The 23344-nt window shown below is 50.1% G+C and overlaps 2 protein-coding genes across 4 annotated transcripts in view; one reads left to right on the forward strand and one right to left on the reverse strand.

The window, feature by feature from the left end:
• The window catches only part of EFHC1 (EF-hand domain containing 1), a 37592-nt gene extending 25520 nt beyond the window's left edge, over positions 1 to 12072 (forward strand). Inside the window, exons 10-11 of one of the 2 annotated variants that reach the window (XR_009693587.1) lie at positions 9329 to 9399; positions 9607 to 9647. Coding sequence is in view for 1 of the 2 variants with exons in the window: in XM_061146908.1 (XP_061002891.1) it covers positions 9607 to 9817; positions 11139 to 11210 (283 nt within the window). In the remaining variant the exon portion in view is untranslated. Of the gene's footprint in view, positions 1 to 9328; positions 9400 to 9606; positions 9818 to 11138 lie in introns of those variants that run through there. The other variant, XM_061146908.1, reaches the window with a different exon arrangement.
• Positions 12073 to 13613: 1541 nt separating this feature from the next.
• The window catches only part of TRAM2 (translocation associated membrane protein 2), a 68614-nt gene continuing 58883 nt past the window's right edge, over positions 13614 to 23344 (reverse strand). For both annotated transcript variants that reach the window (XM_061146909.1, XM_061146910.1), the window contains exons 7-11: positions 22734 to 22804; positions 21065 to 21169; positions 20703 to 20846; positions 19800 to 19963; positions 13614 to 18679 (exon numbers count right to left, since the gene is read on the reverse strand). In XM_061146909.1, the coding sequence (XP_061002892.1) occupies positions 18606 to 18679; positions 19800 to 19963; positions 20703 to 20846; positions 21065 to 21169; positions 22734 to 22804 (558 nt within the window). In that variant the 3' untranslated portion in view covers positions 13614 to 18605. The remainder of the gene's footprint in view (positions 18680 to 19799; positions 19964 to 20702; positions 20847 to 21064; positions 21170 to 22733; positions 22805 to 23344) is intronic.

Below are 23344 nucleotides of genomic sequence, written 5' to 3' on the forward strand. Positions count from 1 at the left end.
GGATGATTAATGTTTCTGACCTGAGCAGTTGGAAAGGAGGAGTTGCCACCAACTGGGATGGAGAAGTATATTGTAGGTAGAGGAGGGTGTTTTGGAGGTGGTGGGGTGGTGGGGGTGTTTCAGTTTTGGACATACTAGGGTTGAAGATATCTTTAGATATTCAAGTAGAGTGATAAACAGGCTGTTGGACATATAAATCTGGAGTTCAGGTGAGAGGCCTAGGCTGTGGGAGTTGTGGGCATATAAATGATATTTTAAGCCACGAGACTTAAAGGTGAAATCGCTAAGGTAGTCTTTATAGACAGAGAAGAAAGAATAGCTCCAAGGATTGCACTCTGGAGTCCTCCAGCAGTAAGAGTTGGGAAGAGAAACTGGTCAGGACAGCTAGTGAGGCAGGAAGAAAGCCAGGCAGGAGTGGTATGCTGGAATCCAGGTGGAGGGTCCAAGCATCCCTTTTTGCCCAGAAGTTTATAGTGGGATTATAAATGTGACCTCGCGGACAATCTTCGTGCCAATGGGAAAATTCCCTCTTGTTCTGCAGCTTCAAAAGCTTTTTGTCAAAACATGAAAAACTCTGATGGTTACAAATGTATAGGGAGATTAAAAAATAGTAAAATTGATTTTTATTTAGTCCACTGTAATTTTAAGACATTGCCAACACTGAGGATTAAAAATGTTTCATTTCTTTGTAAAAAACAATTAAGAGTAGTTGGAACAGTGCTTGCCTTCTTGTTGTCATGCAATCTGTGATTCAGAGTAAGTATATTTTCTATGCCTCCACAAATCATCAGATTCCTTTCCAAGTTTGAATCAACTTCTTATTTTTGCTTTTGGTGTTGTGAATACATCCTAGAGTTCCTTTAATGACAGTGAAATATCTCAGAGTCCTTTTAATGTGAAGTTTTTGAGCTTCCCAGGTGGCTCAGATGGTAAAGAACCCGCCTGCAATGCGGGAGACCTGGGTTCGATCCCTGGGTTGGGAAGACCCCCTGGAGAAGGGAATGGCAACCCACTCTGGTATTCTTCCCTGGAGAATCCCGTGGACAGAGGAGCCTGGCAGGATATAGTCCATGGGGTCACAGAGAGTCGGACATGACTGAGTGATTTTCGCTTCATGTCTTGCTGGCATCTGGGATATCATGATCCTTTTTGTCCCGATCATTTTCTTCATTTGTGTCAGTGCACCGGCTCTTGCTGGGGTCCTCCGGCTGCACGTCGAGTCTCTCAAACGGCAGCAGTGTCCGCATTCCCACAGTCAGCTAGTTCTTCTCTAACTCCGTTGTGTTTGACCTGAATTCTCCTTTCTAGCTCTATCACTTTTGTGTGTGTGGTTTTTTTTTTTTTTTTGCTGCCCTCTCATCTTTGCTAACCAGAGTTCTCTCTTTCATTGTCCATTTTTGTAAACTGTCACTTGAGTTTATCCTTTAGAGAAAAGGAGACAACACAGCTACACACTTTGCTGTCTGTGTGTGGCTTGAAAAACACATGCCTGGTTACTAGTTACTGACAGATTTTGAAGGGAGGATATGCTTGTCATTGATGGTGACACATCTGCTATTTATACAGTGACTTGTGGGCTAGAAATCTGACAGTGAGTTTTCACTTTAGGCAGTAATTCACAGTTAATGGTAACTGAATGTCGAACCATGTTGTTGAGGGACTGGGTTATTTAACCAGTAAACTGTGGTAACTGAAATTCACGCATATCTGAGCCGTGCGAAGTCGTAATTGCCTGCACATCAACGAAGACAGTGATTCACTGTCTCAGGTAAGGATTTAGCAACAAGTAGGGGGCACTGGGGACCTCAGTGAGGACTTTCACTGGAATAGAGGGGGTGGGCTTAAGAGATGGGAGGAGAGGAACTTGAGGAAGTTGGTGCAAAGGGGAACAGGGAGATGGGGAGTAGCTGGCAGAGGAAGTGGAGCTGAGAGAGGGCTTTTTGATTTGTTTATAAGAATAAAGAGCAGCAAGTTTGTATGTAAATGGGAATAATTCTGTAGGGAAGGAAGCACTGATAAATCTGTGAGAGAGGGGAGACTTGTGGTGTCTGTGAGAGATGGTGGGGTGTTAGGACATGAGGGGGAGGAACTGGCTTTAGATGGAAGCATCTGTCATCCATCTCGGGCAGTGGTTCCCCGATGTTTTTGTTCTTAGGACACCTTCACATTCCTAAAACTTATTGAAGACCTCAAAGCTTTTGGTTTACGTGGTTTATATCTGTTGATGTTTGCCTTATTAGAAATGATAGCTGAGGCATTTAAAAATATTTATTAATGTTTAAAAAAACCATTTTGTGTTAATACAAATAACTTAATTTTTATGAAAAATAACTATTATACCCGCAAACTCCCCCCTAAAAAGAGTGGCAGCATTGTTTCACATTTTTGCAAGTGTCTTTAATGTCTGACTTCATTATTAAACAGCTGGATTTTCATCTGCCTCTGTACTGGGCCTACTGTGATATCATTTGTCATGTAATCTTTGGAAGAGTCCTCTGTGGATGTGTGAGAAATCAGGAGTAAAGAAGCAGATAACAGTGTAGTAGTAGTATGAGAGCAGCTTTGACCTCAGACCTCCACGAGGGTCTCGAGAAGCTCCCAGGGTCCCTGGATTACTCTCTGAAACCATAATGTGTGTGCCAGGCAGGAAGGCAGGGTGTGAGGCTGCAGGTGCTGGCAGGTTGGTTGAGGCGTCCTTCTCATTGTTTCACTGTTTTCACCATAGCAGTGCAGTAGGAAGAATGCGGATGCGGAGACAGAGGTTCCGGGAGGAGAAGTTGGGAAATGTTCTATTGACGCTACAAATAAATAAAATGAATATAAAAATAAAGTGAAAATAAATGCATACCATCATTTTACCTGCTACTAAGAAAGAAAGACTATCAGTTATAACTGAGACTCACCGTCAATTTAAAAATGCATCCTGATTCTAGAGATGTGAAAAAATATGAAGGAAAACGAATCTCTTCGGCTGGTGAAACATGACAGCCGTCTAGGAGAGTGGGAGGCAGATGGCACGAGAGCCATAGTTAGGTGGCTGGGCACCAGGAAGGGCCAGGTTGAGATTCATGGCACACATTTAACTCAAGTACTTCTCAAAAGCTTTTTTCTGTAATTTCCCCATGTCTCTGCAAATACCAGGAACACTGGAAAGCTGCTTGCTTTGGCGTACCTCAGGTGGGCTGTTTTCTCCCCCTTTATTTAGTAATGAGAAAAAGATAGTATCAGGGCACTTAGAGTAAGATATGAATAAAAATAAATTCAAGTTCTGGGTTAACAGATCCATGGCTATCCTCGTTCTGACCCTCACTTTGGTTCTCTTCTCTTGTGATGAGTCAGGGGTAAATGAGAGAAAATGCTCAAAGGTGCTATGAACCCCGGGGTCTCGCCCTTCATGTCTTACAGCCATACTTCTTTTGGCTCCTGACTCCACCCATCTGGTAAAGAATCCCACTCTAAGGAACTGCAAACCCTGTATTTGACTGATCATTGCTAAGAATAATGAAAAGGGATCCTGAGTACTTGTCATGCCCAAGAACTTTTTATGTCCAGTGTTGGCTACTGGATGATGAAATTTGGAGTTAGCCGTCTTCTTTCTCTGAGCCATAAAATTAAAACAGTGCCCACGTGATTGGAGTGTTGACTTCATCTGAAGTTGTGTTCAGGTTTAGGTCCCCCCACTGGCAGGTGGGTTCTTTACCACTGAGTTACCAGGGAAGCTGTCCATATTCACTCTGCAGTTGGTGTCAAGTAGATCCAGTGTGAGTGGCTTCCGTTTTCCTACTCTTTGCCTTGGAATGTTTCTTTACTAAGCTGTTTACCTTCTTGTCACAGCTAAGTAGCTCCCATTTCTCCAAAGTAAATTCTTTTGTGTCTGTAACTGCCTCCTTTCTGACTGCACTAGTATCCAAATACTCTCCAGGAGTTGTTTCTTGAGGTCACTGATTGTTTTCAGAGCTAATGGTCTCTTGTCATTTATTCATTAATTCAGTGATATTGGAGCCTGCACCACGTGCCAGACCTTAATAAACACTCAAGGCAGCCAGATGAGAGAATAGGAGCTCGTTGTCTAGGGCAGAGGTTGGCAGACTCTTTTGGAAAGAGTAATAAATAATTTAGGTTTGTAAGCCATACCAGCATCTCTGTTGTAAACTACTTAGCTCTGCCTTTATGGGGTGAAAGCAGCCATAGCCAGTTTGTAAATGAATAGGTATGACTGTATTTCACTTAAACTTTATTTAGACAAACAGGCTGCCCACTGGCTTTGGCCTTTGGGCCAACCCGCCTGATCTAGTATTCAGCCTTTTTGATCTACATACAATGTAAATTGTTTTTTTACCACAGTGCTTCTGACTCATCTGCCCACTTCCATTCCCTTCTTTAACCCATTGCACACAAATTACCAGACCATAAGTTATCATACCAGTCATGCTGGAACTTGACTCCAAATTCACCAAACTACTTTTCCTCTGCCCATTTTATTGAAGTATCATTGACAAAACTGTGTAAAGTGTACAATGTGATGATTTGATATACATGTCCACTGTGATGTGATTACCACAACCTAGTTAGTTAACACATTCATCATCTCACAGTGTTTGTTGTTCAGTCACTCAGGCGTGTCCGACTCTTTGTGACCCCATGGACTGCACACGCCAGGCTTCCCTGCCCTTCACTATCTCCCTGAGTTTGCTCAAACTCATGCGCATCGAGTCAGTGATGCCATCCTACCATCTCATCCTCTGTTGCCCCCTTCTCTTGCCCTCAGTCTTTCCCAGCATCAGGGTCTTTTCCAGTGAGTCAGTCTTTCCCATCAAGTGGCCAAAGTATTGGAGCTTCAGCTTTAGCATCAGTCCTTCCAATGAATATTCAGGACTGATTTCCTTTACAATTGACTGGTTTGATCTCCTTGCAGTCCAAGGGACTCTCGAGAGTCTTCTCCAGCACCACAGTTCAAAAGCAGCAATTCCTCAGCACTCAGCTTTCTTTACTGTCCAACTCTCACATCCATACATGACTACTGGAAAAAGCATAGCTTTGACTAGATGGACCTTAGTTGACAGAGTAATGTCTCTCCTTTTTAATATGCTGTCTAGGTTTGTTGCATCAGGTGGCCAAAGTATTGGAGCTTCAGCATCAGTCCTTCCAATGAATATTCAGGGTTGATTTCCTTTAGGATTGACTGGTTTCATCTCCTTGCAGTCCAGGGAGTCCAGTCATCTCACAAAGTTACCATTTATTCTTGCATGTGACTGGTGGGAATGCTTAAAATCTACTTTCGAAGCAAATTTCAAGTATACAGTACTACTGACTATGGTCACGACACTGTGCCTTAAATTCCCAGAACTTATTCACCTCATAACTGAGTGTGTGTCCTTTGACCAGTGTCTCCCCTCCTGCCTACTCTCCAGCCCTTGGCAGCCACCCTTCTACTCTGTTTCTGAGTTCAGCACTTTTTAGATGTCTAAAATCACTAATCATAATGTCCTTCTAAACTCACTCACACTGTCACAAATGGCAAGACTTCTTTTTTAAATCCATCTGTCAGGGGACACTTTGGTTGTTTCCGTATCTTAGCTGTTGTAAATAATGCTGCAAAAAAACAGGGGAGTACATGTGTCTCTTTGGTAGAGATGCTAATTTTGTATCCTTCATAGAGATAAACCCAGAAGTGAGATTGCTGGATCATATGGTAGTTCTGTTTTTAATTGTTTAAGGAAACTTCACACTAGTTTCCATAGTGTAAAATATTTTCCAGCTTTTATTTTCCATAGTGGCTATGCCAGTTCCCACTGCATTTGGTGGGAGTGTAAAGAGGTTCCCTTTTACATCCTTAACAACTTGTTCTCTGTTGTCTTTTTTATAATAGCTATCCTAACAGCTGTGAGGTATATCCTTGTGGTTTGATTTCCATTTCCCTGATGATTAGTGATGTTGAACATCTTTCCGTGTACCTCTTGCCATTTGTGTGTCCTACAAAAATAGCTATTCAGTTCTGCTCATTTTTAAATTAGTTTTTTCTTTGCTGTTGACACATGTGAATTCCTTATATATTTTAGATCTTAACCCCTTATCAGATACATGGTTTGTCCTGTGGTTTGAATGTCTGTGTCCCTTTAAAATTCATGCTGATACCTGATGTGATGCTATTAAGAGGTAGGACCTTTGAGAGGCTATTAGTGGCTGTATAAAAAAGGCCTTAAAAACTCACTAGCCCCCTTCCACAAGGAAGGAAGGACACAGTGAGAAAGCTGTGACCCAGAAGAGAGTCAGCACTAGTCACTGTATGTAATCTATGGCACCAAGATCTTGGACTTTTAGCCTCCAGAAATATGATAAATACATTTCTGTTGTGTATAAGTGATCTAGTCTCTAGTATTTTGTTATAGTAGCCCGAATAGATAGTCTGCAAATATTTTCTCCCATTCTGTTGATTCTTTTGTATGATGATGATTTCCTTTTCTGTGCAGAACCTTTTGACTTTTATGTAGTCCCACTTGTTTTTGTTGCCAGTGCTTTTGGTATCATATCCAAAAAATCGTTGCCAAGAACAAAGTCAAGGACCTTTTTCCTGTGTTTTCTTGTAGGAGCTTTACAGTTTTCAAATCTTATGTTTAGGTCTCCAGTACTTTTTGAATTGTATAAAATAGGGATCCGGCTTCATTCTAATTATATAAAATAGTGGATATCCATTTCCCCCAGCAACATTTATTGAAAACTGTCCTTTCTCCATTATGTATTCTTGGGATCCTTGTTAAAGATTAGTTGACCATATATGTGTGGGCTTACTTCTGGGCTCTCTATTCTATTCCATTGGTATGTGTGTCTGTTTTTAATGCCAGTTCCATACTGATTTGCTTACTATAGCTTTATAATACAGTTGGAAATCAGGAAGTGCCATGCCTCCTGCTTTGTTGTTCTAAGTCTTGACTATTTGGGGTTTTTTGTAGCTACATACAAGTTTTAGCATTTTGTTTTCTATTTCTGTGAAAAATGCCACTGGAATTTTGGTGGGGACTACATTGAATCTGTAGATGGCTTTGGGTGGTATAAGCATGTTCAGTTCAGTCGCTCAGTCGTGTCTGACTCTTTGTGACCTCATGAACCACAGCACGCCAGGCCTCCCTGTCCATCACCAACTCCCGGAGTCCACCCAAACTCATGTCCATTGAGTCAGTGATGCCATCCAACCATCTCATCCTCTGCCGTCCCCTTCTCCTCCTGCCCTCAATGTTTCCCAGCATCAGGGTCTTTTCAAATGAGTCAGCTCTTCACATCAGATGGCCAAAGTATTGGAGTTACTGCTTCAACATCAGTCCCTCCAATGAACACCCAGGACTGAGCTCCTTTAGGATGGACCGGGAGTTGGCGATGGACAGGGAGGCCTGGCGTGCTGCAGTCCATGGGGTTGCAAAGAGTCGGACACGACTGAGTGACTGATCTGAACTGAAAGACTAATATGTAAGATCCTGTCATCTGTAGACTGAAACAATTGTACTTCTTCCTTTTCTCTTTGGATGCCTTTCATTTCTTTTTCTTGCCTAATTTTTCTGGCTAGGTCTCTGTAGCTTTCCCAATGGCTCAGTGGTAAAGAATTTGCCTGCAAGGCAGGAGACAGAAAAGACTCTGGTTCAATCCCTGGGTCAGGAAGATCCCTTGGAGGAAGAAATGGCAACCTACTCCAGTATCCTTGCCTAAAAAATCCCATGGAGAGAGGAGCCTGGTGGGTTACAGTCCAAAGGGTCACAAAGAGTTGGCCACAACTGAGGGGGCACACAGGTCTCTGCTGAGTAGAAGTGGCAAGAGTATGCACCTTTGTCTTGTTCCTGATCTTACAGAATGGGCATCATCGTCTTGTTCAATACAGGGTGTGTTATTAGCTGGGGGCTTCTCATGTGTGGCCATTATAGTGTTGAAGTACATTCCTTCTCTACCTAATTTATTTGAATTTTCATCATGAAAGGATGTTGAGTTTCGTCAAATGCTTTTTCTGTGTGTATTGAGATGGTCATATGATTGTTATCCTTCATTCTCAGTGTGTATTGATTTGTATATGTTGAACCATACTTGCATAGTCATGGTAAATCCCACTTGATCATGATGTACAATCTTTTTAATGTGCTGTTGAATTCAGTTTGCTGGTGTTTTGTTGAGGACTTTTGCATTTGTGTTCACCAAGTGTTATTGGTCTGTAATTTTCTTTTCTTGTCGTGTCATTGTTTGGATTTGATGTCGAAGTATGCTGGCCTTGTATGAATTTGGGAGTGTTTCCTCCTCCTCTTTTTTTTTTGGAGGAGTTTGAAATGGATCGGTATTAATTCTTCCTTAAATATTTGGTACAGTTCACCATGAAACCATCTAGTCCTGGGCATTTGTTGGGAGATTTTTGATTCCTGATTAATCTTCATATCATTGGTCTGTTTAGATTTTCTATTTCTTTGTAATTCAGGCTTGGTAGGTTGTTTCTTAGAATGTATCCATTTCTTCCAGGTTATCCAACCTGTTGATAAGTAATTGTTCATGTAGTCTCTTCTGATCCTTTGTATTTCTGTGGTATTAGTTGTAATGTCTTCTCTCATTTCTGATTTTGAGTCTTTTTTTAAAAAATTGGTCAAGTTAAAAAGTTTGTCAGTTTTATCTTAAAAAAAAGAAAGAAAAAGCTCTTAGTTTCATTGATCTTGTCTGTCATTTTTCCAGGATCTCTTTCCTTTATTTCTGCTCTGATCTTTCCTTTCTTCTGCTAACCTTGGGCTTATATTTTTATTTTTCTAGTTCCTTGAGGTCTAAACTTAGGTCATTTGAGATCTTTCTTTCTTCTTCATTTGGGCTGCACTGCATGGCTCATGGGATCTTAGCTCCTTCATCAGGGATTGAACCTGGGCCACAGCAGTGAAAGCACCGTGTCCTAGCCACTGGACTGCCCAGGAACTCCTTCTTTTTCTTTTTTTTTACTGTAAACTTCCCTCTTAGAACTGCTTTTGTTGTATCCCATAAATTTTGGTACGTGGTACAGGGGACCGCTGAACAACACAGGTTGGCACTGTGTGAGTGTACTTATATGCAGATTTTTTTTTCAGTGAATATGTATTGCATTACTACACAGTCCTCAAAGGGTTGGCTCTGGATACAGAACCACCACACATTCAGAGGGCTGACTATAAGTTATACCCAGATTTTTGACTGCGTGGAGGGCTGATGCCCCTAAGCCCTGCTTTTGTTCAAGGGTCAACTGTATATCCATTTTTGTTTCTAGATATTTTATTTCTCTTTTACTTTGATTTCATTACACTACTTTTAGGCATCTGTTTCTAAAAACATTCATTTCTAGGTGATGTAACACAGATGATGACAATCATGTGACTCCCACAGACGTCTGACTTGGAGGTGGCCTGCAGTGTGGTATGTCTGGCTTTTTGTGGTGCAAGTATTTGACAGATGGTAGCGAGGGAGGCTGAGCCACAGACATGAACAGTTATTGATCAGCTCAGCATCAAAACTGTATCCTTAGAGGCTTCCCCAGCTTCACCAAGTGAGAACTTTGGTTGCCAAGATAAGATCGTTGGAGAATGAACATCACGTCCAGCCATTTCTTTCCTCTCTCCACAGCCAGCAAGCAGAAGAGGACCCAGGTGTGCGGGACATGGAGGCCCTGATAGACACGATCCAGAAGCAACTGAAAGATCGCCCATGCAGGGACAACATCCGTGAGGCCTTTCAGATCTATGACAAGGAAGCTTCAGGATACGTGGACAGGGAGACGTTCTTTAAAATCTGTAGCTCTTACCAGCTCCCAGTTGATGACTCCTTGATTAAGGAGGTGAGTAGGAGTTACTCTTCTGGGCTAATTGTGGAGGCTGGGCATGGCTTACTCGCTCCCAAAGGCAGCGAGTTTTTGTATTTTAACTGGGGAAGCTTTGGGGTGCTCGAATCAGATCTGCCATTCAGTCCTGATTATGGCATTTGCCCTTGACTCTTATCATTGGTTGGTCATTCCTAATGCTGCTGTAGGGCATCTCCTTAAGTGGGCAGGGTTCAGACAGCAGAGCGGCCGGTGAGCCATGTGGGTGCTGAAGGAGGGTGGTCGCCAAGGGCAGATGGAAAAGCTGGACTGAGCAGGATGGTGGAAGCCTCTGACGCCTTCACAGGTGACACCTGTGCTTGTCCATTGGTAGGGCCGGCATGGGAGAGGGCGTGACCACTGACCCAGGTCCATGGCCAGCTGGACATTCTCCTCTTAGAGTTTCCATGAGCGACCTGAGAGGGCATTTCATGCCTCTTTCTCTTCATAAATCCCTTTGACCAGGTTCAGGATGTCTTGTCAGGACTAGAAGTTAGGACAGACTTTCTCCCTCAGTTGCCAATGACAATGGCTAATATCATGAGACATTCTCACTGATGAAGAGCCCTGTGGTGCTGTAGTCCTTCTTAATGACATTTTAGCACAGTGGGATGCTGGGAAGTTAAGAGTCATTTAGGGAAAGCTTTTGTTTGGGATTGGTATGACTAGCTTGGGGACAAGAATTTGTCAGACAGGAACCTTTGCAAGGAGTGAGGGAGGCAGGTGGAAGGATAACATCAGCTTTTCCTTGCTTTTGGACTCAAACTGAGACATTGGCTCTTCCGTGGTCTCGAGACTGCTGGCCTTCAGCAGCCTCATGTGGGCAAAACGCCCATCTGACTTCCTAAGCCTTTGTATCGCCTGTGATCTGACATGGGAGCTGCATCAGAGGGTGGGGTAGGGATGGGTCTGCACACATCTTTTAACCACAGTGGATGGGTGTACTTACTGCCACTCACAGGTGAGTTTCAGGAGACCTGGTGTTAGCAGTGACATAACTAGATTTTTCTTTTAGGCTGTGATAACTCGTAACTGAATATAAGAACAAAAATGCTTTGAAAATGACAGTATTCTTATAAATGTTAGACCTGAAACCTTGGGCAGGCCATTTACACCATCTGAGCTTTCTTTTCATGAAGCGTTAAGATCGGGAAATCTGACCTACCTCTGCTGGGCTCCCAAGATCATTTCAGATCAGCAGAGGGTATGAACAGTTGAGCTGTTACACACAGCGTGGGGGGCGGTCACTAAAGAGGCTCCACCGTGGAGCTGAAAGCAGCCTGCTGTCTCTCACCTGCAGCTCATCAGGATGTGCTCTCATGGAGAAGACAAGATCGACTACTATAACTTCGTCCGTGCTTTCTCCAACTGACCTGCTGAGGACAGAACGCAGCACAGTATGTTGACTTTGGGCCTCCATCTACCTGTACGCCTCATAGAGGCATTTACAGAGCTCTTGAAATTCCATTTCTTTTTTGGTTATTATATTTCACTACCACTGAAGTCTAAATGAAATTGGATCTTGTAGGAGCTAAGGAGCCATGAATTTTAAATCACTGTAACATGGCTCAGAGACATCAAATAAATATAAACAGCAAGTAATAAATCATTAGCCAAAAAAAGCAACAAAGCAAGAAATGTGGATTAAGATGATGTATAACATAACTACATTTATTTAAGAATGTATTCCGATACCAAGTGATGAAGCTCAACAGTGCAAAACCACACTTACTTTTGCACCAACCTAATGGAACAGGAGCCATCACAGGGTGGTACACTAATTCGTATTGTTTCATGAAATTTTTGTTTCATGAGTCACGAGGTATAATGTATTTCTTGATGTTGGCTGTAGCTTAAAAAAAAAAAAAAAAATTATAGAGAAACTGCTCTTAGAGAACCCGGCCTCAAGATAAGCAGAACAGATTAGAATAGCAGCTCCTGGTTGTCTACTAGGCTCTGGTGGACTTTCAGAAGTCCAGAAGCAGGGCTGCTCCTCAGTTGAAGTCAGCCTCCAACTTCACCTTTATAAGCACTGTTTTGGATTCCTCCCCACCAGCACTCCATCTGCATTCCCAGGGCCCTGAAAATACCATCTAGTCAAGCCTGTGACCTGTAGGCTTCGGGGGTACCTGAAATGTCTCTAGATTTCCAGGAGAGCAGGGGTCTTGGATGAGTGAATATCCTGCTGGTGTAGAAGCACAAGCATGTTCCTATGAGAAATTAATTCACTGAGTGCTCTATTCAAACCACAAGCTTAGTATTCACTGTCCCTACATCTCAACACCACCATTCCCTCCAAAAAAGAAGCAAGCAAGCAAACCAACCAGCCAACCGCCTCCCCCAAAACAGGTGAGCAAGCCAGCTCAGAAGGTCACCCAGCTCATCCAGCTGAGCCGCTGGCTCCCCTGCGCCTTCACCTCAGGTGCCCGGTCCCTGCTTGGTCCTCACAGCCTGTGCGTGGCCCTCAGCCAACTGCACCCATCTCCTAGGGTGTCTCTGGAGATGGGCAGCAGGCCCCCTGACTGTGCCAGCCGTGTCCCTTGCCCACCGCTGGTACCAGCACTCGGGCAGCATCTACTCAGCACCGACACGGACATCTGGTGGCTTCTGCACAGACTCAGCCCCGTCTTCTTTTAGCCAGGTGACGCCATAACACCGTCATCCCCCCTTATCCGCACCTTCACTTCACAATTACCACAGCAAGCCATGGTCTGAAAATGTTAGATGGGAAGTTCCAGAGATACTTTGTAAGTTTTAGATTGTGCGCCATTCTGAGTACTGTGCGACTCTTGCACCGTCCCGCTCTGTCCCACCCGGGATCCTCAGCCATCCGTGTGGAGAGCCAGGACCGCCCCAAGCAGCTGCAGCTCCTCCTGACGTGTGGTCGGTCAGCAGTAGCCCAAGGCTCCATCGTGGCGTCTGCGTCATACGGCTCACATCACCTCACCATTCAGTCATCTCACCACACAGCCATTCGGTCACCTCACGTCACAAATAGAAGGGTAAGTGCAGCACAGTTAAGATAAAAGTTTTAGAGACCACATTCACATACCTTTCATTATGGTACATGTTTGTAATTGTTCATCTCTTACTGTGCCTAATTTGTAGACTTCATTGTAGGTAGGTATGTATGGGAAAAAACAGTGTCTATGGGGCCCGGTCCTGTCTGGGGTTTCAGGGATCCACTGAGGGTCCCAGAACACACCCCTGTGGATGCTGGGGAGCCACACAGCAGGCATCGGGCACAGTGTGCCTCCTCCTGGAGCTTCCTCACCACCCCCACCCCACGTCGGCACACTCCTGTCCACGTTTACACCTCCCGTTACAGACACAAGAGGCGTTCTGCTACCCACCACTCAGAATAACTGACTTGTTCTCTATCCTTAATTTCAACTCCCTTACTCACATGACCACAATGAACAACTATCTCAAAAGATATGCAAGAAATTACCAACAGTGAAAAACATTACAAGTGAGGTTGAAATGGACGCAAACTCATTGTTCATATAAAAGCACACTTGAGAATACAAACTTAAGATTACAGTTGGTGCAAGTTCTTACAAAAAAGAAAGTTTGCCAGCAATATCACTATTTTCAAACAATCTTATTTTAACCTTTTCAATCTTCAGGGTAAGAAACATACTCTATAAATGCACTGAAGCAACACCCTAATCAATTCCCATATTAGCCATCTGACTTCAAGGTGAAATAAAATCACTGCAACTTAAAAAACAAATGTGAGCATCCAGATAAAAAGGAATTATACCTGAGACAATTAGACTAATAATTCTATGCCTTTTATTCAGTTATTTCAAAAATATTTGATCATTTGTTTCAAAATGTACATTTAAAAAAATTCATACAAAACTGTAATTTGTTTTAAAACCAGACAGAAACAGTGGGAAAAGGATTTGGAAAAAAGTTCACTGAAAGTAAAATGAGCCCCCTCAAAAACAAAAAAAAAAAAACCCTTTTACATGAAAGCATAAATACGGCAGGTACAAATTTTCCTTGAGTTCCTTGTTGGAAATTTGGTCCATAACATGAACAGGCTGAAACAGAAAAGAAAAGAGATACTTCGTCCACATCTGCATTATGAGTTGCTCAGGGCACCAACAGCCTCAGCTCATCCTTCAGATGTTTATTAAACAAGAGAAACGGAAAAAGATGAGGTGTAGAGTCTCGTCACATAAACACTTGACTCTGTACCCAAGGAGACGGTGGTACTTACCACCGGTCAGAGGCGATCAGGTGACCAGGGCTGTCCACCCATGGCTGATTCCCAAGAAAACCTCCCTCCTCTCCACACACTCTTGAATGCTTTCAGCGAAGTGCTGGTGATGCCTCAGGTGTCTCACAGATCTTATTCTCAGATGCTAACCTATTAATGCCCCATCGTGAGGATGTTTTTTTTTTTTTTCTTTTTAAACAGTTTAAAAAATACAGGGACTTCTAAGACGATGCTATCATGTTCCACTAGAGTGCCACCAAGGTCACGAGAACGACAGAGGGAGCGTGGCTACTGTTTCTTCTCTGGGGATGACGACCACCCTCCCATGGGTCCCGTCCTGCCCCAGTGGCCGGGCACTGGAAGGGACAGACGGCCTGTGGGAAAGACCACTGGCTGGGAGAGTTATTGCACAACCCGGCAGAGTGAGGAGGTGGCGGGAAGGGGCGGGCGAGGGGGAGCTGATGCTCAACAAGGTAACACTGCATGGAGGGGCGTCTGCCACAGCCCAGCCGGACCCACGTCAGATGGGCATCTGTGGGTAACACTTGTGACCGGAAGTAAGAGTAAACACCTTCCTGCATAAACTTTGGGTGGAATGGGAAACAGGTGAGAAGAGGCTACTGCGAGGGTACCTTTCCTTCTACATGTTGGGGGAGCTGGATGAGCAGGGTTCAGCGCATGGGCCAGAGGCATGGCGGCCTGGTGCCCAGGGAGCCCAGAGAGGGGTCCTAACGACCACCTGGACTCAAGGAGGAACTGGAAACCACCAGATCCTGACAACAGGCGGGGGTGAGGCTAAGACAAATGAGGGGAAACTGTCACAGTCCGCGTCCCTTTTCCACGTAGCTGTACTGGGGCCGGGGGCTGGCCACACAGTGCAGGTGGAGGCCAGGAGACCCCGGCAAGTAAGGCACTTCTGACAAGAAGATACAGGATCAGCTTAGGGCAGAAAGAGGCCTCGCAGAGCCAGCGCCCCCATGCTTTCTGGGGACCTCCATAAAAGAATGAGCTGGTAAAGGCAGGCGGCTGGGGGACCCGTGGTCTTTCACAGCCTTCTGAAAGGAATCACTACTCACGCAAGAACTGAGAGAGAAGCTGGTGAAGGCTCCTCGCTGAGCCGGCCATACTTGGGGAGAGACACGACTTGGGCCCCAAGTGATCCGTCAACAGTTCAGTTGTCCAGTCGTGCATAAGCCCTCCTGAGGAGAGGGCTGTGAGCTAGGATGGCAGTGGGGAGAGAAAGACCACTCAGCGGTCCTGACTCACAAGCCTACGGCCCACACTCCACGGGAGTCAGGCCCTGACCCTCAGGAAAGGGGGTCTGTTCACTGGGACACGGAGGCCCCTGCAGGGGCCTGAGTCACGTGCAGACCTCCCAGCCTTCTTGGCCCCCAGGCCAACAGGGAGGCCGAAGCCCAGGATGGAACCCAAAAGGCTGCGGGGAGCAGCCACCTCGAACTTGAAAAGGAACCCAGGGAACAGAATTTTCTGTGGTGGAACCGGAAGGGGGGCACACACCCTGCCCGTACCTTCTACTCAGCACCGAGGAAATAGTCAAAGGCAACGAGAAAGAAGGTCCCCAAAGCAACCCAGCCACGCGCATCCCCGAACACCCGGCCCAGCTCCAGGGCTTTCCAGTCAATGGCAGCCTCTGCAGAGGCGGCCAGGGCAGGGATCTAGTCTGGTTTCTGAAGTGTGGCAGCTCCACTTGGGACAGAAATGGGAGAGGTCCTCACTGGGAAAGGATGCAGGTCTATGGCTAGGACTGACCAGGCCCAGCTCAGCCTGCTCCTGGGTCCCCAAGAACTGCCCTGCCTTCAGAAGGGGCACCTATAACCTAGGAATAATATGCAGTTATCAGAACCTGGAGCGAGAAAACAACTTCCCATCATGGAGCCTCCAGGGAGGGTTAGGATCGCCACCCCAGGGCCTCTTCTCCCACGCCACCAGGTGCCCCCACACGTGCCAGCCAGCGATGCTGGCGTGGGGCGGGGCTGCTGAGGTAGATAAGCGTCTGCTTGGCTCCTGGCAGATGGTGCTAAGCAGCCTCTCAAACTTGGGGGCGTCTGGCCGGGCCATCACAGAGGATTTGAGACTGAAGAACATAGCCAGAACGGCCAAACCAAGATGAGGAAGCCCAAGTTCTCAGGACCAAGCGGAACTGAGATCTGTCGGCCCCTGGCCACACACAGTGAGCCAACCTGCCACAGGCTTGGCTCTGCTCTGAAGCAAATGTGCCAGGCACGCCCGGGGTGACAGGCACCTACAGTTACCCTCTCAGCCTCCCCTCAAATCACTCCTAAAGCTGGCGGGTAGGATACTAGCCTCCCACAGTGTTCTCAGGGGCCTCACGTGGCGGGAAAGATTTCCCCAACTCGCATCGGGGAACCGACCGACCCCATCGTTTAGGACGCAGAGAGAGTCGGCCCAGCCCCGGGCTGGTGGTACCACCGTGAAGCACGTGGAGCCGAGGAGACCACAGGCACGCCAAACACCTGTGTTGTCAGCGATCACCTTGGTACCCGAGAAGGGACGCTGCCCTGGGCAGTGCCTCAGCTGCGGCTCCCTCCTCCCTGGCCCAGGGAGAAGGCATGAGGCTGCAGGGCTCCCCAGCATGGGGGGTGGCCTCCGGGGGTCACTGCCAAGGACACAGCCTAGAGAAGACTGGGCCGGGTGCGAGGCTGGCGGGCAGGCTGAGGAGGCTGCAGGCTGACCCAGGCTACATACACAGCATCCCTGGGCAAGGTAGGAGCACAAACTTGGCTACAGCTGTGTATGGGGAGGGGGACTATTTGAATGGCTGAGGGCTTTCTAGACTGCGTCCGCTGGGTTGGTACAAGCCACCCTTTCACTAGCATTCTGCCTTGCAGCCCAGGTAAGTGTCAGGGAAGAAGGAAAAGATGGGAGGAATTTGCATTTTCACAAGCATTGTCCCTCTCCTAATGGTAATCAAGAGAACCCCTTCCCCTCTCCAGGGCCTCATCGTGACAGAGAAGTGAGGGTCTACCAGACTGTCAGGAAGCAAATCCCAGGCACTGGGAGATTAAAACTTCTCTCTGGGGCAAGTGACCTGGAGAAGGGAGCTGCCTTGATGAAGAGACCCATTTCTCCCCTGCTGGGTAATAACCCAAAGTTTGCTTTCTACTCTGATGTCAGAAAGAAGACCAGCCTCTCAAATGGTACTAACATGCCTGCTCTCACCAGCTCCACTTGGCACTCAGGTCTCCTCCTGAGAGCCTTGCTCCCTGCTGGAGTCCTCTCAAGGCACCGTGAGGCCTGGAAGCCTTGTCTCTGGGGGGTTGGGGGAGAACACATTGGGGGAAGGTGCAAAAAGACTCCCGTCAACAAGGCTAGGTCTGCCCACCTAACCAGCAGAGCGATTCTGAGTCAGCCTGGGTTCACACCGTCTAAAATGCTGTGGGCATGCTCAGCAAACAGCAGCAGACGATGACAACAACTCCATAGGACAGTCAGCAAGTGAGGCTCGAGGTTGAGGGGCCTAGGTGACCCTTGCTGGGGCACCCGGGGTCAGCGGGGAGCTTAGTGTTCCTGCAGCGAGAGAGATGAAGTCAGGGGCAAGGCCAGCCCCCAACAGGCAGGGCTGCTGGGTTTAGAACCGGCACGTCCCCCACTGGGCTGGTTTGTTAACTGCTGTTTGGTTTGGTTGCTGGTGAATGATGAGAAGCGCAGTGCAGCTGGACGTGCCACAGAAGGCCAGGTCGATGCCATCATTTCTGCCGCGTTCTCTCTCTGGAGGCGCCCGCCGCGCAGGTGACTTTGATCTTGCTGTAGAGTGGGACGACTCGTCCTCCTCTAGCAGGTCCCCGACAGAGAGCAGGGGTGGCTGCTGATGCACCACCATCCTTCTGGAACGAGTGAGTAGTCACATCCCAAAGCCAAATGCCTTGGCACTTAGGACTAGAAGGGGCCCCCGGGGCGGGGGGGAGGCTCAAGATGGCACGTGCAGAACCGGAATCATACATCTCGTCAGTTCATCAGCACCTAGGAGATGATGATCCAAGAGGGCGGGTCTCTCCTGCCGCCCATCCACACAGAGATCACTGCTGCCGGCCTGGCGGAGGCTCCATGGCATGGGGTGGCCGACTCAAGTCCCAGGGACTGGGTGTTGGATGGCCAGCACTGCAGGCTTAGCCTCCTCTCGTTGTAAAAATCAGACACGGAGAAATTGTACAATAAGGTACACTAACGAGTAAAAAGAGAAACAAGCCATAAAGGAAAGAGGAGGGCAACAGGAAAGGAACCGTGAGAAGAACCTGGGCTTCTAGCAAAACCCACCCAGGACAGAGGGGAGGAGGTGAGGTGGCCGGAGGAAGGGAGAGAGGGAGATTTTTGGTTTTATTGAGAACGGTTCACGGAGGAGGAAGAAGAGACAGCCGAGACGTGAGAAAGAGGAAAAGGCCCTGTGTGAAGACGGGATTGTGCTGTTTTGAGGCGGGGCATCTGGAGCAGGAAGGCAGGTGGGGGGGGCTCCCTGCTGGCCCCCACGAGAGGATTCCTGTTCTCAGCGCTTTGGCCTTAAGGAGACTTCAGTTTCTTAGTCCGTGTGGAGGTTCCATTCTCGGCTTTCACCACCCCATTTTCGTGGTAACCTGGGAATGAAAGGAGACGGACATGGTGTTTCTGTTGCGTCTGAAGCGGGAGGCAGGGGGTGGGGGTGGGTGCGGAGGGGCGGGGGGGGAGGCCTGGCAGCTCTGCATGGGACAAGCCGAGGGGACCCGGGCTGCAGCCCTGCGTGGCAAAGGACACCAGCAGGCTGCTTCCAGGGGCTCCTGATCCCCCCTAAGGTGGCTGGTCTCTGCACTTCAGCAGGAGGGGCTGGGGTGACACGTGGTCACCTGGGAGCAGACCGAGGCCAGCCCAGACCCTCCCTGAAATCACTCCAAAGCCTCTGGAGTCCTCCGCTCCCCTGAAGGGCCCTGGCCAGCTTCAGCAAAGCGTCAGGGAAGCAGACCGGGAGGACAGGAGGTGGAGGAGAGGCTGCAGGGACAAGGCGGTACCCCCTTGCCTGATGCTCCCTCTGCCCGAAAAAACCATGCTTTTTCTTGTCAACAACACCCCGTCTCCTTGCTCAGAGTCAGAGGCTCATCAGCTGCAGCCTCGCCCCGTACCCACCCCCGCCCCTGGCCAGGCCTGACTCCTCGCCACACCCAGCCGCACACGTGTCTGGTTCAAACACACACGAGCCCTGCCAAGCAGGCCACACCTGGAGAAAGGCCGGTGACTCAGAAGACAGAGCCTGGTGCAGACAGGCCCCCAGGCTGCACGGAGAGCTCGGGGCTGGCAGCGCCCCAGGACCTGGCAGGGGCCAGAGGAGAAGGGGGTGTCCCCCGTCCGCCAGCCCCTAGCGCTGTCACCTCGGGTCACCCCTGAAGAGAGAGGCAGAGCCAGCATCCTGGGAGACAGCCAGGCCGAGACGCAGAGCAAGAGGGCAAGTGAGGACACGCGGGCAGGCGGCCGCCCTTGATGGGGTCCCCAAGGCCACCCCGAGGGCATGCTTCCTGCCAGAGCTCCCCACCCCAGTGCCGCCCTGCCCTCTGCGGCCACGAGGGCCCCCGCCTCACCTGCCTCCCCCGCTACAAGCCGTCTGGGCCCAGCCACGTGCCAGTCAGGCCCCGGCAGGAGCCAGAGAGCCCCAGGCCCAGGGAGGAGCGGTGGGTCTGGTCCAGGGTCCTGGGGGAGCCCGCCTGCCCCACGCAGATCCGCACTCACCCGACTCCCTCTTGATGAGCCTGGCTGCCAGCCTGGGGGCAGCGGGCACCCTGCGCTTGGCGCTCTGCTCACTCCAGTACTCGCGCCAGTGCCGCAGCTGCGAGTGGATGAAGCGCCACATGAGCCAGGCCTGGGCGGCACACACCAGCAGCAGCACGCACAGCCTGCGGGGAGAAGGGCTGGGTGGGCTCGGGCGGAGGCACGTCCAGGACCCCGCAGCGCCCAGCCCGCCAGACCTTGGGGAAGAACGTGGCTGGTGCCGGGCTCAGCTCCAGGCGCGTGGCGGGGGAGGCCGGGAGGAGGTGACAGATGTGTTTCCAGCTCCTGTCACACCTCCACATGCCTGCCCGGGACCCCCCGCCCAGAACATGGTGCATGTAAGCTCCATATCATTGGGGGCGGGGCAGGGGGTGGTGGTAGTGAGGGGGATTGCGGTTCAAGTAAACCGAGGTACGATACAGCAGAAATCATTCTAGAAGAGTGACTTCTCACCCAGCGAGCAACGCGGACAAATCTCTGATCCCCCCACCCCAGATCCCGGGGGTCATGGGGACCGTGGCCTCCTCGCTGCCCTCCTGGCCGCTTGGGAGAACCCACTGTGAAGAGCCCACAAGGGGTCGTGACGGACAAATGAGAAGCTGTTTGCAAACCCAGCACCCGCCGTGAGGCGTGGGCTGGCAGGGGCTCTTGTTGGCAGTGGGACCTGGCCTGCAGACTGACAGACTAGGGCCAGGCAGGAAAGACGGCTGTGACGGAAGCAGGGTGCCGGCATCTCTTCTCCCGTCCTGGCCTGATGTCTGAGATTCCCCTCTAAACATCAAAGTAAGGGAGACCTGGGGGACTGCCCCCTCCTGACCCCCAGCCGAAGTTGGGCCGAGTGCACGATGCTCTTGGCCAGCTCACCTGCAGAGTAACGTGTTGAAGTTCCCCTTCTCGGGGTCAAAGGCCTGGTTTTCCATGCGAGCGAGGCCGAAGCCGATGGCCAGCACAGCCAGGGTGAGGATGAAGAGGCGGGTGACTCCAAATACGGCTGCCCAGGCGTTGAACCTGCCCACGGGGAGGTGCAGAAGGAGTGTCAGCCTTCAGGGCCCAAATGGGAAGCGGGTTCAAGGGTGGTCGGGGAGGGTGCTTGAGGACTGAGGTGTCCAGTATAAGATGCTCCAGGAAAAAATAACCCCAGGGCTCCAGCGACTGCCAGGGCGGGGCCCTCCCACCCCACCCCACCCCACCCCACCCCACCCCCTACCTCAGCCCAGCTCACTCACAGCTTCTCGTTGTTCTCGTCCGCGAAGTGGCAGAGCCGGGCCGTGTGGAAGAGGAACTCCGTGGAGTACTGCAGCAGGAGCAGGATGAGGCCCAGGCGGCTCAGGCTGTGGAGACACCAGCGAGCCTCACAGTCCCCGAGAGACGCCCATCGCCGGGGGGGGGCCCGCCTCACCCTGCGATCCAGCTCTGCGCCTTCCAGAGTCTCTCCCCACACCGAGCCCGGCCGTCCACCTGCCCTGTCTAGGCCGGCTGCCCCCGCCCGCTCCCCCCACCGTGGGCCTGGCTGACTTCACAGCACCCGTCACTCTGGCCCGGGGTGGGGCCAAGCACAGGAAAGGTGTTCACGGCGAGCAGCTGAGCTGTGCGCGGGTGGAAATACGGGGGGACTGGTGGGAGGGAGTCCCACTGCCCGATTTGTCATCCAGGTCCTCACGGCTAAGAGGCGCGTGAAGATGCAAAACTCAATACAACGTAAGAATACGTGCGCGTGAACCGGCCTCTTAAACCACGAGTTCTCTGGATCCAGAGGATGGTTGAGAGAAATGACTGAAGGTGGCCTGGTGTCTCCACGTAGCCGAGGCTGGCCAGCGGGATCATGCCCCTGACCGCCTCAACCTCACTTGCCAGCCCCGCTCCCACCTCAGGGCCCTGCTCCTGGGGTCGCCTCTCCTGCACAGCATCCCCCCCACGTCTCCACCTGCCTGACTCTGCCGCTCGCACCCCCACCAAGTCCCCTGCTCAGAGAGCTCTTCCCACCACAAAGGGGCCACCTCCTCACCCTGCCCATCCCGGGAAACTCTTTCCTGACTGACGCTCCTTCCCTTCCTTCGAGCGGTCCTGCCTGTGCCCCCTCGGCCCAGCCTCGCCTCACTGCTGGGTGACCGCGGGCTGGCTTGCTCAGACCTGCCCTGCACGCAGCACAAGAGCAGAGCGGGCCCCACACGGCCTGTGCCCCTCAGAGGCCTGTCCGGGCACGGATGCTGCTCTCAGCCGCCAGACAGGAGAGCTGACCCAGCTCTGGGTCGCCCTGTTTGGTCATTCTCACAGAAGACCCCAGGGCCCAGACCCCCGGGGCACCTGAGAAGGTTACACAGTGCATTGCTTTCCTGTCCTGCTAAAAAAACCCAGCCCGAGAAAACTCCAAACTAGAAGACACATCCTGCCCAGCGGGGATTCTCTTCACTACAGACACACTCGGGGTGACGGCCACGCTTCTGACCTCAGGACAGCCAAGCAGTGCCTACTCTACACTTCACTGCGGACCAAAGGGAAGTCCAGGGCCACGAGCTCTGGCAGCGCCCCCACCTGGACGCGTGGGGTGGGAGCCCCGCTCAGGCTGCCGTCAACCTGCAACACCCCAGGTCGGGAGCTGTATGCCTCAGACCCCTCCCAGCTCTGTCTCGGGTTGAGGCGGTCACTCCTGGTGGTCCACGTGGTGGCACAGTGTTCATCCCACTTATCTTTGTAGTTTTCTCTCCTACTCGTCGGAGAAAAAATCTGGTAAACATAAAGGAACCATCCACTGTCCATCTATGTATTCCCAGGTGTCAGCATGGTGCTTGGCGCACAGGGCGTGTCTGATAAATGCCTCCTGATTGAATGACGGTGTGGAGAGGAGCGCAAACATAAAAGGGCAGGGAGACCTGGCCCGCTCCGGGTCCCACTCACTTTAAGAGGTACGCGCCTGCGATGTGGATCAGGTACAGACAGATGTACTGGAGCTGCCGCGGGATCTCCTCCTGCAAAAAAAGAGACACAAACGGTACATGTGCTGACTCCCTTAGCCTGAGATGCAGGAGCAGGGGAAGAAGGTGCAGGGGGAGCTGCAGAGCAGGGAGGAGGGGTGCAGAACGATGCTGCTCTAATACAGGCAGACCGGGGTCCCCCCACAGACCCGTGCACCAAGCTGTACAAGGTCCAAAGGTAACTCGATGGTCAGAGGGCAGGACTGGGTTGAAAAAGAAGAGACAGGGACCGGGGAACAGGGCTTTTGGAAATAAGTCAGAGGGAAGTTTAAAAAAAAATCTCTGTGGAAAAGGCAAACACCTCTCCATCAGCTCTCCTGAAGATGAGTCAGGTTTCCCCCAAAGTCGCATGTCCTCTGTGAGAGGAAGAGGCTGACCTGGGAGCACCCCCCAACAATCCTGGAGGACGTCAGGGAGACTCTGACAGGTGCTGGCTCAGCAGCTCACTCACACCCCCATCTCCACCCCCCCCACCAAGTGTGGGCGGCCAGAGGGAGGAGCAGCAGGAGGGTGGGGGACAAGTGGTGTCAGAGA

This window comes from Dama dama, chromosome 7, assembly GCF_033118175.1.
Source record: "Dama dama isolate Ldn47 chromosome 7, ASM3311817v1, whole genome shotgun sequence".
NCBI lineage: Eukaryota > Metazoa > Chordata > Mammalia > Artiodactyla > Cervidae > Dama > Dama dama.